At 45.5% G+C, this 12286-nt stretch overlaps 1 protein-coding gene across 2 annotated transcripts; it reads right to left on the bottom strand.

Moving 5' to 3' along the window:
* Window positions 1-478: 478 nt before the first annotated feature.
* On the bottom strand, window positions 479-2199 carry LOC116573732. Of its 2 annotated transcripts, none has more exons than XM_032314034.1 (3): window positions 2166-2199; window positions 1184-1427; window positions 479-1075 (listed from the first exon to the last, which is right to left on the bottom strand). In XM_032314034.1, exons 2-3 carry the CDS (start codon window positions 1270-1272, stop codon window positions 529-531), a joined length of 636 nt encoding a protein of 211 aa, XP_032169925.1. In that variant the 5' UTR covers window positions 1273-1427; window positions 2166-2199; the 3' UTR covers window positions 479-528. The 2 variants fall into 2 exon arrangements, with proteins under 2 accessions (XP_032169925.1, XP_032169926.1); XM_032314035.1 differs by having other exon boundaries at window positions 1184-1280; window positions 2166-2188.
* Between the last annotated feature and the right edge of the window lie 10087 nt (window positions 2200-12286).

The following is a 12286-nucleotide window of genomic DNA, read 5'->3' as shown; positions in this document are numbered from 1 at the left end:
CTGGTGTGTGAATTGTGGTAGGCGAGCTTGGTGGAGGAAGAGGTTGCATCAGGGACCAGCAGGCCAGCTGTTGACCCTCGTCCCTGGTGCCCCTGGCTGGGGGCAGCTGCAGGGGGCAGGGAGGGGAGAGGACTGGGAAGTGCTGGCAGAGGGCTGTGTTTAGAAAAGATAGTCCTGACTCCACCCTCGCTCATAAACTTTGTCCAACATGTTTACCATAACGTGCTCCTGTCCCCCTTTTCATAGATCCCGGTTTCAGAATGGGTCCGTCACACAGAGGAGGAGTTTGGAGTCAGTTCTGGCTTCGCCCTTCCCAGGTCACCCAGGCTCCCCCATCTGCCTCTGCACCCTCCTGGGGGCGTTCAGCCTCTCCCACACCCACTGCAGGGTCTTTCTCTCTGAGGGGCACAAACGGCTTTGCCAGAGACCCAGAGCCCAGCATAAGCAGGACCCCGAGTGGGAACAGGAAATAAGCTCCATTTATTCGGTAGCTGCTGGGTGCCAGGGCCAGCGGGACGCATGGGACATTCACCACCTTGCTTGTTCCTTACCCTTATTTCTGGGGCTAGACCACGCCCCCACCTCCGACCCTCCAACCCTCCTGCCCCGGCAGCCGGAATCCATGAATGTGTTGATCTTGAGTCTTTCCACGGTCTGGGTGTGCTTCTCTCTGAGATCCTGGGTATGAGGGCACTGGAAGGCAATACCAGTGAGGCTAATGCCCCCGAGCCCCGCTGCCGGTCTGTTAGGTCCGCTCACCTGGCCCAGCCCTGCACAGCTGGGTGGGACCGGGTGCTCTAGCCCAGTCTCCCCCCATGGAGGGGTTGGAGCTCTTCTTAAGCTGTGATTATCCATCCCGTTGTGTGATGCTTGGATCGCGTCTGCCTCCTCCTCCCCGGGCTGTTCCGCACGGTGCAGCCAGGGTCCGGGATCCCGCCTGGCCCTCAGGAGTGATGTCCCTGGTCGGGGGGTGGGGGTGGGGGTGATGACTCTACGGACCCTGGGAGAGCCTTGCGTGGGGCCCTTGCTGATCCGCAGGAAGCTCAGGGTCAGCTGATGCTCTCTCATTTCGGGTCTAATTTAAACAAAAGGCACAGGTCGGTTATCTGTGGAGGGCTAAATATAGACGTTGTGGGTCTTTCCACCTGCCGCACAGGGACCACAGCTTGCACGCATGTCCTACCTGCCAGGACGAGGTGCTGTTGAACTTCGGAGCTGAGAAGAGTGAACGTGGCTATGGAGACTGCTTAATTGGTTGAACGTTATCATCATGGGCCCTTCTGGAGACACCCCGTGATCAGGAACTGGTTTCGCTCTGGTCGTGGTGGGGGTTGGGGAGTGGAGTCGCCGCGACAGCGCACCCTTTGATATCCTGGCCCTGCCAGCTGCGCAGACCACAGTCCTTCTTTCTTTTCCCCCAGGTGGATCTGTGTGAGTGTATACAGCAGCGTGTGCACGTGTGTCTGTGAGTATTTGTGTCTAGGCACATGCAACTACGTTTGTGGGAATGTGTACATATCTGTGTCTATATATGTGTTGGATGTGACTCTCCATGTCTGTGTATAGGTGAGTGTGCACAGGTGAACATGTGTGCGTGTGCATGACTGTGCACTTGACCGCATTTGTGGAAGTGTGTTTATCGGTGTGTGCACAAGTGCGCCCGTATGTATGAGTGTTGGGTGTGCGTCAGTTTGCACGAGCAGCGGTATGTGGGTGGGAACGTCCCGGACAGTGGGTGCCCACGCATGTCTGCATATGTGCGTTGTGTCTGGTCTGCGCATGCCCCAGTGGCCCCCGCGGGGAGGGAGAAGACGCCAGGGCTGTGCCCCCATCTCTCGCGTGCTGATGTTATCACTTCGGCTTCCCGGCTCTGGCAGGAGCCGCAGAATTAAACGCAGACGCTCTGGTGCCAAAACAAAATCGTGAAAAGATTTGAAGCCCCCATTCCCTAAACTTGCAGCCTATCAGACTGGGAACAAGCCCGGCTTTGTTTCATTTCCTGCACTGAATGGGGGTAGAACAGTCTGGAGCCACATTGGTTCTGATAGTAGAGCTGACTCAAAGCCAGGGAATTTAAAATTGCTGAAACCCCAGGCAGAATGGAGACAGCAAGATGTGACGGAGAGGGGAAAAGCCTATACGAGAGGGAAAAAAGACTTTCTTACCTGGAGTTAGGAATGAGGGGAAGTGGCAGGCCAGTTCTTGAGAACTATGGAAGCACAAAAAGGGGAAGAGAAAAGGTGGTTCCCGCAAAGAAACTGGGCAGAGGTGGGCCTGGCCCTGACCTTGACTTACCCTAGATATGAGTCAGACAGTTGGGTGGGGTGCCAATAAGCAGGGAAGAAAGGGGTCTAGTTGAAGGTGTTTTCTGTCCTGTCCTTAAACTTGTGGCTAGGGAAACAAAGGCCCTGCCGGGCAGCCATCTCCCTGAGCCACAGGGGATCTGGCTTCGCAGACTCCTGGCCCAGTGCTCCTTGTAGGAAGCCTAACAGGAGGCGAGAGCTGGCGGCTCCTGGGCACTCTGCCTGTGTGCCAGACTGCCTGACTGACTTGTTATTTCGCTTTCAGAAAACAAGTTTTTCCCTTCTCGTTGGAGCCTCTGATCTCGAACCAGCCTTACCTGAGTTTTCTGGTTTTACTGCAACAGTAGTGTTGGGCATACTGATACCACCCAGGTTATATTTTCACCTATTATGACTCAAGTGTTTCTTCTTTATTCCCCCCTGTTCATCCATCCCCAAGGGAGTGGATGACACTTGTTCCCCAAACCTGTAACTGCCAAGGTGGCCAGCCTCCAGGTCAGCTGTGAATATGAAGTAGAAGGGGCTTATGGGAGGGTCACCCCAGGCCATGGGAGGAATAGAACAGAGGCAGCACTGGGGGGGTGGGGACAGGGGCTAAGGGAGAATCATTGTGCTGCCAGGGGTGGGCATCTGAGCCATCTGTGTTCCAGAGTCTGGCTCAGACTAGGCCCAATGAAGTGAAGATATTTACCCCTAAAGCAGTGCTCCTGAAGCCACATAGGTCCCCAGCCTGGTTTCTCCTCTTGCACTGAGCCTCTGTCCATGGGAGTCGCCAGACCAGGGTGACTCCATGCTCACCATCCTGAAATGGGCACATCTGTATAGAAGACCACACTTCCCAGGAAGGGCCCTTGCTCGGTCCATAGAGTGGGTTTTTCAGCAGTGACAGCCACTGACCTCATCACTGTCGACTCTGTGCCAAAGGAGCACGTTAACGGCCATGAAAGCCAAATTTCTAATCTCAAGGTTCGAATGACAACTCTTGCCTCTGTTATCTTTTGCCGAGAAAACTTGGTATAACAAATCTTCTCTATTGGGCTTTATGAAGTGAAGTGGGGTACATTTATGTAGGAGAATACTTTGTAGCTGCTAAAAAGAATGGGGCAAATCTGTACAATGCAAAGATAACCGCGGTATTATTCTCTGTTCTTTTACTTTGGTAAGTGAAAAAAGCCAGCTGTAGAAGACGGTGAATTATTTGATTCCATTTTTATTACATAATGAGTGTATATGTCTGGGAAGCCATGTACGAAACTGTTAACAATGACAGTTATTTTGGGGGAGTGGAGCTTAAGAACTTGTGCTTTTTATTTTATGTATCTTTGTTCTCTCTATTGAGCATAAAAATTTTTTTAGATTAAAAAATCTCTTACTAATATGGCAGTAAATATACTTTCAGTCTAGAATAGCCAGAGTTCATTGTGTGGACTTCCTTAGTATATATGGGAAAAACAGGAGATTAAGAGCCTAGGAGACCTGGCTTTTCTCTTACCCAGGGGTTTTACTTCTTTTTGTGCCATGGACCTTTTTGACAGTCTGATGAAATCTTTGGACCCCTTCTCAGGACAATGCTCTAAATACAGAAAATGAGATATTTATAAATTACAAAGGAAGCCATCTATATTAAAATATGGTTATCAAAGCATTAAAAAAACAAATTTTTTATATAGTAATATATGTGCATCTTAATTAATGCATCAAGATACAAGATCTAGCTGAAGGTCTAATAACTACTATAATTTAGCATTAGCGATTGAGCATACATGGTATTTTAAGAAATCTGTAATGAGTAAATGTTACATGGAAATATCTCTGATTGCTATTAGTGAGAGAGTCAGATATGTGAATACTACTCTGGTGTGTGTCTTCCCTTTATAAATGAAGGAAATGCTGAATTACAGTTAGAGGTAGCGAAAATGGAGATGTCATTTCTTTTCGCCCCATCCATCACCACAGACTTGGGTTTGATTTTTCCAGGCTAGGCACTAATGCTCTTAACTAGCTGTGAGATACTGAATGATACCACTGCATCTCTCAGAGTCTCCTGGCTCCTTGCTTATAAAATGGGAGGCTCAGCTACAGCAAATGCACATTCTCTGATATGTTAACTTTAACTGATTAAGAATGATGTGGTAAGGCGTGCTGAAAATATTACTGAGATTGCCCCTGAGATCCATTGGAAAGGATGCCATGAGTGATTGGTGATGTCTGCCATGGGCACTGGACGAGAGAGAGGAAGGTGGATGTGCATGGCACACACCTCCCTTCCTGGACTAGAGGAGCCCGGGGTCCTGTCCAGCTCTGATATTCTAATAAGTCTGAAATTACTGATTCTCTTCTGATTCTAATTAAAAATATCTGTTGTACAACAACAGCAGCACAAGGAATGTTAGTCCTTCCCCGTGGACTGGGGTGCGTGTGTGGCATTGGCACCCTTCTCCCCCTGTGGACTGAGTCTTCAGAGAGACTTTTCATTAAATGAAATGGCAAGCCGTACCTCCAGTTTCAATGACAAAATGGGTACTGGGAACAAATTGTCTAGAAAGAAAACAAGAATTAGTAAACACCATCTTACAAATGAGCCATCTGGAGATTTATTTACATAAGAGAGGAGGAAAGCCTCGGTATGTTCAAGCTGGGGTGGGTTTCTCTTGCAAGTAGCCACAGGGGTGTACTTATCATGAACACACATTGAGCCTTGTAGCAAAGATTGCTGAGAGCCTGAAAAAGCGAGACTCACTTGATTGGTTACTTGGGAACAGGAGGAGGCCAAGAGACAGAGTAGGAGTCACCAAAAAAAAAAAAAAAAAAAAAAAAGTTTTTGAATGAATTTTAGCAGATGGGATTTCAAAATAGTTACAATGTGCTCACACCCTGGTTTTGAAATTACACATTATCCCCAAAGTGCCAAATGAGAACAATTTTCCCATAACAAGGTCAAATTTGGAGGCATTAAGCCATCAGGCAAATGCAGAGGGACTGCAGAATAGTGCTGAGGGCCCCAAACCTTGACACAGTTTGTTCAGCTGTGGGCAGAGTGGTCTTTCCACCCCCGAGAGTCCCCTGGGTGTCACACTGGCTCTGCAGAACCATTTAACCCCCTCCGCGAGCTTGTCACTTTTCCCACGGTTCACTCAGGGAACGTGCCTGAAAATAGTTCTCTCTTCCTAAGTGTTCCAGCCACGTGACCTGGCCTCCCACCTGTGGAGGGGGGGGCTCTCCCATGTGAGGACAACGCAGAGTAGATGAGAGGGTTGGGGAGGAGCCCAGAGGTGGTGGAGCTCCCCAAGTCCCAGTCCCCACGCTGGAGACCACACAGGTCCAGGTTACATTGCCTACCATGGCTCCAAAGAGATGATCTGTATAAAAAGAGCCTCCCTGTTGGGGCGCCTGGGTGGCTCAGTCAGTTAAGCCTCTGCTTTTGGCTCGGGTTATGATTCCAGGGTCCTGGGATCGAGGCCTGCATCAGGCTCCCTGCTCAGTGGAGAGCCTGCTTCTTCCTCTCCCTCTGTCTACCACTCTGCATACTTGTGCTCTCTCTCTCTCTCTCTCTCTCTGTCAAATAAATAAATAAAATCTTTAAAAAAATAGCCTCCCTGTGTCTGGACAAGCGCTGTTTGGCCAATAAAATACAAATTAATAAGACAACAGTTGGACTGACTTTACAGAAAGATAACTTTCTGCTCCTGGGCTGGGTTGTAAGGTATCTTACATGTTTGTTCTGGAGATTGTATAGCTCAGGGCAGCAATTCTTTATAGGGGCAAGAAGAGGCAAGACTGGAAGGGCCTAACAGGTCTGCTGCCCCAGGGCCCCTGGAGTCAGAAACAGCTGCAAGGAGATGGGAAGCGAAGCTGGAAGAGTGAGCGTAGCTGGAAGGCACCCAGCGATTCAGAGCCATCAGCATAGCAGATAATTACCCGCTGACAGGTCTCTGATGTGTACCTGGATGGGTATGTGTGTGTGTGCGTGTATGTGTGTGTACGTGCATAAGCTCTGATTAACCATGTCTTTGCAGGCAACTTGGGGGCATATTCTATACTCCATACCTGGCTAAGAGGGGGTAGGGCTCATAAAGAAAGTTCCAGAACGCTTAAACATTGTACTGTGAACAAATCTGCAACTAAACGTGAAAATGTGGAAGATTCAAGGAAAAACAAAATCTGAACTGGGGGAAGTTTCTGGAAGAGGTAGGTCCACAGCAGTGCTCTGGGCCAGGGGCCTGCTTGAAGGAGATATTTCTGAAAAGGTTTTAAAGGCGTCCATGATCAGTTGGCCAACTGTCTGAGGGGAATTAGAAGAAGAACCGCCAGTATGGATGGCAAGTGCTTGGCCAGGCTCTGAGGCGAAGGGCCTCCGTGGTTCCTCTCCCTGTGGGCACTCTTTTTGGATCCATTTTTCAGACGAGCATTTTGAGGCTGAGAGGGTAAGTTAGTAAGTTTGACTGAGCTTCCAGGAGGTAGAGATTTAAACCTACACAGCCTGATTCCAAAGGCTGCCTTCTTAGCTATTACTGAAGCAAAGGTGACCTTGACCTGACCGAAATGACAACTGGGAGGCCGTGGGGGGTGGAAGGAGCGGAGCCCTGAAGTAGGAGACCCCAGCTTGTGGCTGAGGAGGTCCACAGCACTGGGCAAGTCGTCATTATTTTCATATGCTCTTCCTGATGCCACCATCATTATCATCGTCGTGATTGGTCACTACCGATTCGCGGATTCGGTGATAAGGTCGTAGCATTTTGGATTTTGTTTTTCATATTCTTAAAGGATGTTTACAGGACTCTGAGAGTAACTTCCGACAATAATGAAATTGGCAGGTACTCACGTAGTGGCTGTGTACTTAGTGTCTAACGTCGGCAAGTCAAAAGTACTCTCAATTTAAAATGTTTTAAATGGATTTGTATGTCGTTGTTTTGACATCAGGTATACATATTTGAAAACAGCTACACACACAGGAAGGCGACAATTAAGATTATTTAAGGCACAGGTCCATCTCCCTGGACAAGTATGGTTAGGAAGATACGTTTCAATCCTAAAAAGAGAGAAGAGTGGCTACTTTTCCAAGGAACACAAGGAGCACCAAATGGAGCCCTTGACTCTCGGCGTGTAATCCAGCATCATCCCCAGCACCCAGTATGACTCGTTCAAGGATGAAAGGAGCTCCCGGAAACGGCAGTCCAATTTGTCCATTTAGAGTGTCAGGCTAGGAGTCTCTCAGGTGAGGTAATGGATACGACTTGTTCCATCAAAGTCATTCCAGAAGACGTGGCTTCAGAGTCAGGCAAGCAGAGGCATAAGTTCAGAGCCTTGTTTTCCACTTCCAGTTCCCATTATTGAAAGCCTCCACTGGTTCCTTTATGATGGCAGTTGACGGAAATGTGATCTAGGGGGAAATGAAACCTGCAGCCCCACTGATGAGTTACATAGAGGTTTTCTCCCCAGGCTCCCACCTCCAAAAGCAGAACTGGCTCTGTTTAATTCACTCTTGCTTTCTCAATCCCCATGCCAGGAGCAGCAAATTCCACAGGCACTTGGTAGGGGTTTATCTGATTGTCTCTCTCAGGGACTGACATACTGTAACTCATTGCTGATGGAAATGAAAGGTAACATAATACTGATATTATGCTACTTTTCCATGAAAGCCCATAAGAATCATGCTTATTTTCCATTCATCTTTTTCTTTCTGGAATTTGCAAAAATTTAACCAGAGCCCATTTGTGTTCTCTGTCATTTTAGAACTTGGGGTTCTGGAATTTTCTAACATTCCCGGTATTTTCAACTTGAATGCTAAATTGATCTTTGTTCTTAGAAATGCATTAGCTCTTGGGTCTGCAGATACAGAGGCAGGTGATGTTATGTCTTCTTGTGTCTTTGCACATAAATACCTCCTTATGTGTAAGCCAGGGTGTTGGGGGTTTCCTCTCACTTCTACTAGGATGTGAATGACATTACATTATGAGTGACAATTCTGTCTTCCTTTGCAAGAACAATATTGTGCATTTTGCTAAGCTTTCGAAGAGAGCACAAGCGGCATGGATTCGATAATTATTGTGAGTAGAATCTAGTAGGCTTACAGTTCCAACTTGTTTTGGGGCTCAACTTCTGGAAGACAGCCTACAAAAATAGCAATTTACAGGGGGGGAAAAAGCAGGTCCTGAGGCATTTGGTCGGGGCAGACATTAGTTCCATTTAGGGTTTAAACCAGCCCACAGTTAATTGTAGGTCCCTTGCATTAGCTTGTAGGAGCAGTAAAAGCATGTAATTCGAGCTAATCTGATGGGCAAATGAACTGGGTACTTGGTGCCAAGTGAGACCGTGAGACAAAAGGACACATGTGTTTTCAGGAAAAGAAAACCAACCCCCCCCTCCCAAACTAACACAGTGTAGTTTCAACTGTTGCACACGTGAAACTCCGGAGAAATCTTTGGAAGGTTTGTCACGTTAGAAAAGAACCTTTAGGGTACAGAGGCTGAGGCTTGGGAATCTCAGTGACTCTCCGCTGGCCTCAAAGCTGTGGTCTGGAATCATTTGGGGACAGCTTTCAGGGGAGAAGTTTGGTTTCAACGGATTGTCAAGCCCTTCTTTAGAAACCCCTTCTGTCTTGTGGGTCTTATTTCAGCGGACGGAACGTTAGAATCAGCCCCTGTCTCATCCCTGTCGATTCTGATTCAATTAGTTTGGGGTAGGGCTCGGGGGTCCTTGCTGTCTAGAAATGCCCCCCAGAGGAATGCAGTGATGACTGTAGTTGGAGTTAAGAACCCCTGCTCTAGTAGCAGATATGGCTTAAAGAAGGTGAGGTTAAAGGACACAATTTAAGTTACCGGAGAGGGAAGTGATACAAAGCCAATGGGTCGGGTTGCAAATGGGCATCTAGAAGTTGATAATGACGCCATCTTGTTGGTCCGCGTTGTAGGATTTGTGTTCCCGGGGAATTCATGCACTGGTTAGTTTTCTAAATGCCATTCACCCAGAGAGCAACTTCTTCAAAGCACAAATGTAATGTGACCTTAAATCAGACCACTCAAATATACTCCATGCCAGAGCAAGACCTCCAAAGGAGATGATTCTGGATCCTCTTTCTTAAATCCACATCCTCGAGGGGGCGTCTATCATGTCCTTTCCTGGGCAGGGTCACCCTCCTGGGTCCAAGTTGTAATGGCCTGTTGGTAAACTTGTTTTAGGTTAATAAAAAAATCAGGCAGTTGAGTCAAGCAAGTCAGAAATTATTCATTTCAGCAAAAATGTATTAAACCACTAGTTGAAAAAAAATGGGTTAAATCAGTAGTCAGTGTGTTTTGAATACATTTTGCTAACTTCAACCAATTGCTAAGGTAAGAGGTTGTATTAAAATCAGACATATTGATTTTACTCTTAGAAGAAAAATGTTGTAAGGGTAAAAATATTTAATACCCCAAACATGTAATTTGGGTTGAACTGCAGGAGTAGAATCCTCAAAAATTAGAGGCAGAAAATTAAACAGTAATTCAAACATAAGCTATTATATATCTTGAAAATGTAAAAAGACATTTAACATCCTACAGATTAACAGGGCTCATCAGAAAAGCACTAAAGGGGCACCTGGGTGGCTTAGTCGGTTAAGCGTCTGCCTTCGGCTCGGGTCATGATCTTGGGGTCCTGTTCAGTGGGGAGTCTGCTTTTCCTTCTGCCCTTCCCCTCATTAGTGCATGCACTCTCTCTCTCTCTCAAATAAATAAAAATCTTATTTTATTTTAGAAAAGGTACTTAAAAAGAAAGCATTTTGTCTACTGCAGACTAAATATTAATCCCACATTAGGAAAAGCAATGGGTATAATAGTTTTTATTCTCCAGATGTTAATATGGGGAATGGAAATTGAATCAGTAGCTCATTCGCAAACTTGAAAGCTGTGATCTCCCTGAATAGCATACCACACAACATCGCTGGTGTCCCCAGGCATGCAGTTAAGGGCCTTAGGGCAAACCAGGCTTGGGAAGTGCCATGGCAAAACTGATTTCTTAACAGACACTTAAACTATTTACAAAACATTCATACAGTCTTTTTTCCGGTTAACACATTCTACTGATTGGGTGAGGCCCACCACATTGTGGAGGGTAATCTACTTTACTCAAAGTCTTCTTATTTAAATGTGAATCACACTGAAATACAAATACAAAAATCTACAAAATACCTTCGCAGAAACATCTAGAAAGCCCGACCAAATATCTGGGTATCATGGTCTAGAAAGGCTGACAATGAAACAGCCATAAACTTACAGGCAGGCTCCTTGTGTATGAGATGAAACTGTAAGGATTCTGAGTGGTGGGCTCAGCAGCCCACCTTGCTTATTTTGCCACACTCTGTCATCCCCAGAGAATGCTTGATGTTGCTCTCTGAGGTCCAGTCAGTTTTGTACATGGGATTAGTTACCAGGTGAGGCTCCATAGATAAGGGAGGAGGCTTCTGATCTCCTTCACATATAATTTCCTCCCAAGAGATGGAATGGAAATTTGAGAAAAATTAGCAGTGCACATGCTAATTTTCTCAGTTCTCCATTTGCACATTTCTAATTGCACTTTCCAGTTGCATATTCCAGAGCACATGTAGGGTTCAGAAAGCAGAAGGATCCTCTTCCTAGACTTCCAGTGTACAGAGAATTATTCTCATGGCCAAGTTTATAATGAAATCATGTTTTGACTCAGCTAAACTATTGTATTTCCTTTCCCTACATCGTGATTGGGGGTCTCTGATGGATGTTATTTTAGTGTAAATAGGACAGGTAATAGTGTCATTGGTAGTAAGAGTGCAAGTTGATTCATGGAATTGTTTCTCTTAAAATTGGTATGATTGACTTAATTTTTTCTAAAGACCATATACTGTTATTTCAACAATTGGGGAGCATGGAGAAGAAATCATTAGACCCACCAAGTGAGCTCAGTGATTTATGCTTTCGTGCGAACCTTTTTGTTGCTTTGTTATAGACATACATTTGCTTGTTTGATTATTGTAGTGTACATATATTTTTATCCTTTCCCCATTAACATGAGATCACAAGTACATTTCTGTGTCTTTTATAGTCAGTTTTAATGGAGACATAACATTCCATCCAAAGGATGTGGAATAATTTAATTAACTAATCCCTATTGTTGCTTGCTGACGGTTGCTCCAAGCCTTGTACAGCCATAAATCACCTTGCAGTGGTGTGCTTTTCTTTAGTATAAATTCCTAAAAACAGGATCACTGAGCCAAAGGACATTTTATGGTATTTGATGCCCACTGCTTTTGTTGGATTTCATTGGATTGTTTGTATTTTTCTATGTTGGTTTGTTTCTTTGATAATGACCTTACCTTACCACCCCTGGTTTCCAACAACAACCTCTGCAGCCAACGCCACACCCAGACGCCATCACTACTCCAATCCCTGCAGTTGTAGCTCTCTGACAGAAATATTCTTCAAGGCTGAAAATGTCCATACCTAGTCCTAGCTTGAGAGAGATGTATAGGCTGGAAAATCTGAGTACAATCTCTGCAGCCATTTTTCAATTGAGAGTGGAAAAAAAAACACGTTTCACACTTAAAAAGCAATTTAGGATTTATTTTTGGTTCTTTGATAATTCAGGGAGACTTTGAAATGCTTGACATCTCATTGCATCTCAGCATAATTGAAGATGAGCCCCAGGTTGAGAAGTTAAAGGAGCAATTCTAAGAATTTGGGGCAAACGTTTTAGAAGACAGAAGTTAATGGTGCCATTATCTCAAAAAAAAAAAAGGTGCCATTAATTCTTTAAAAAGAGATTTATTTTTATTTATTTTTTTTATTTTTTGCTGGCAATGTTTGGAGTTTCGTATGGGACATCAGTGTTCTATTTTGCTTGGGGGAGTGTGCTTGGGGTATATTTGTTTCAGGTTTCATCTCCATCCAAGGAACTAGCATATTGGAAAAAGTAAATTAAATAATTGGTGTTAGGCATGGTACTAAACTTAAGTTTGAGGAGTGAATTACTTATAT

This window comes from Mustela erminea, chromosome 14, assembly GCF_009829155.1.
Source record: "Mustela erminea isolate mMusErm1 chromosome 14, mMusErm1.Pri, whole genome shotgun sequence".
NCBI classification, from domain to species: Eukaryota; Metazoa; Chordata; class Mammalia; order Carnivora; family Mustelidae; genus Mustela; species Mustela erminea.
This window is presented reverse-complemented; position numbering and strand designations above follow the sequence as displayed.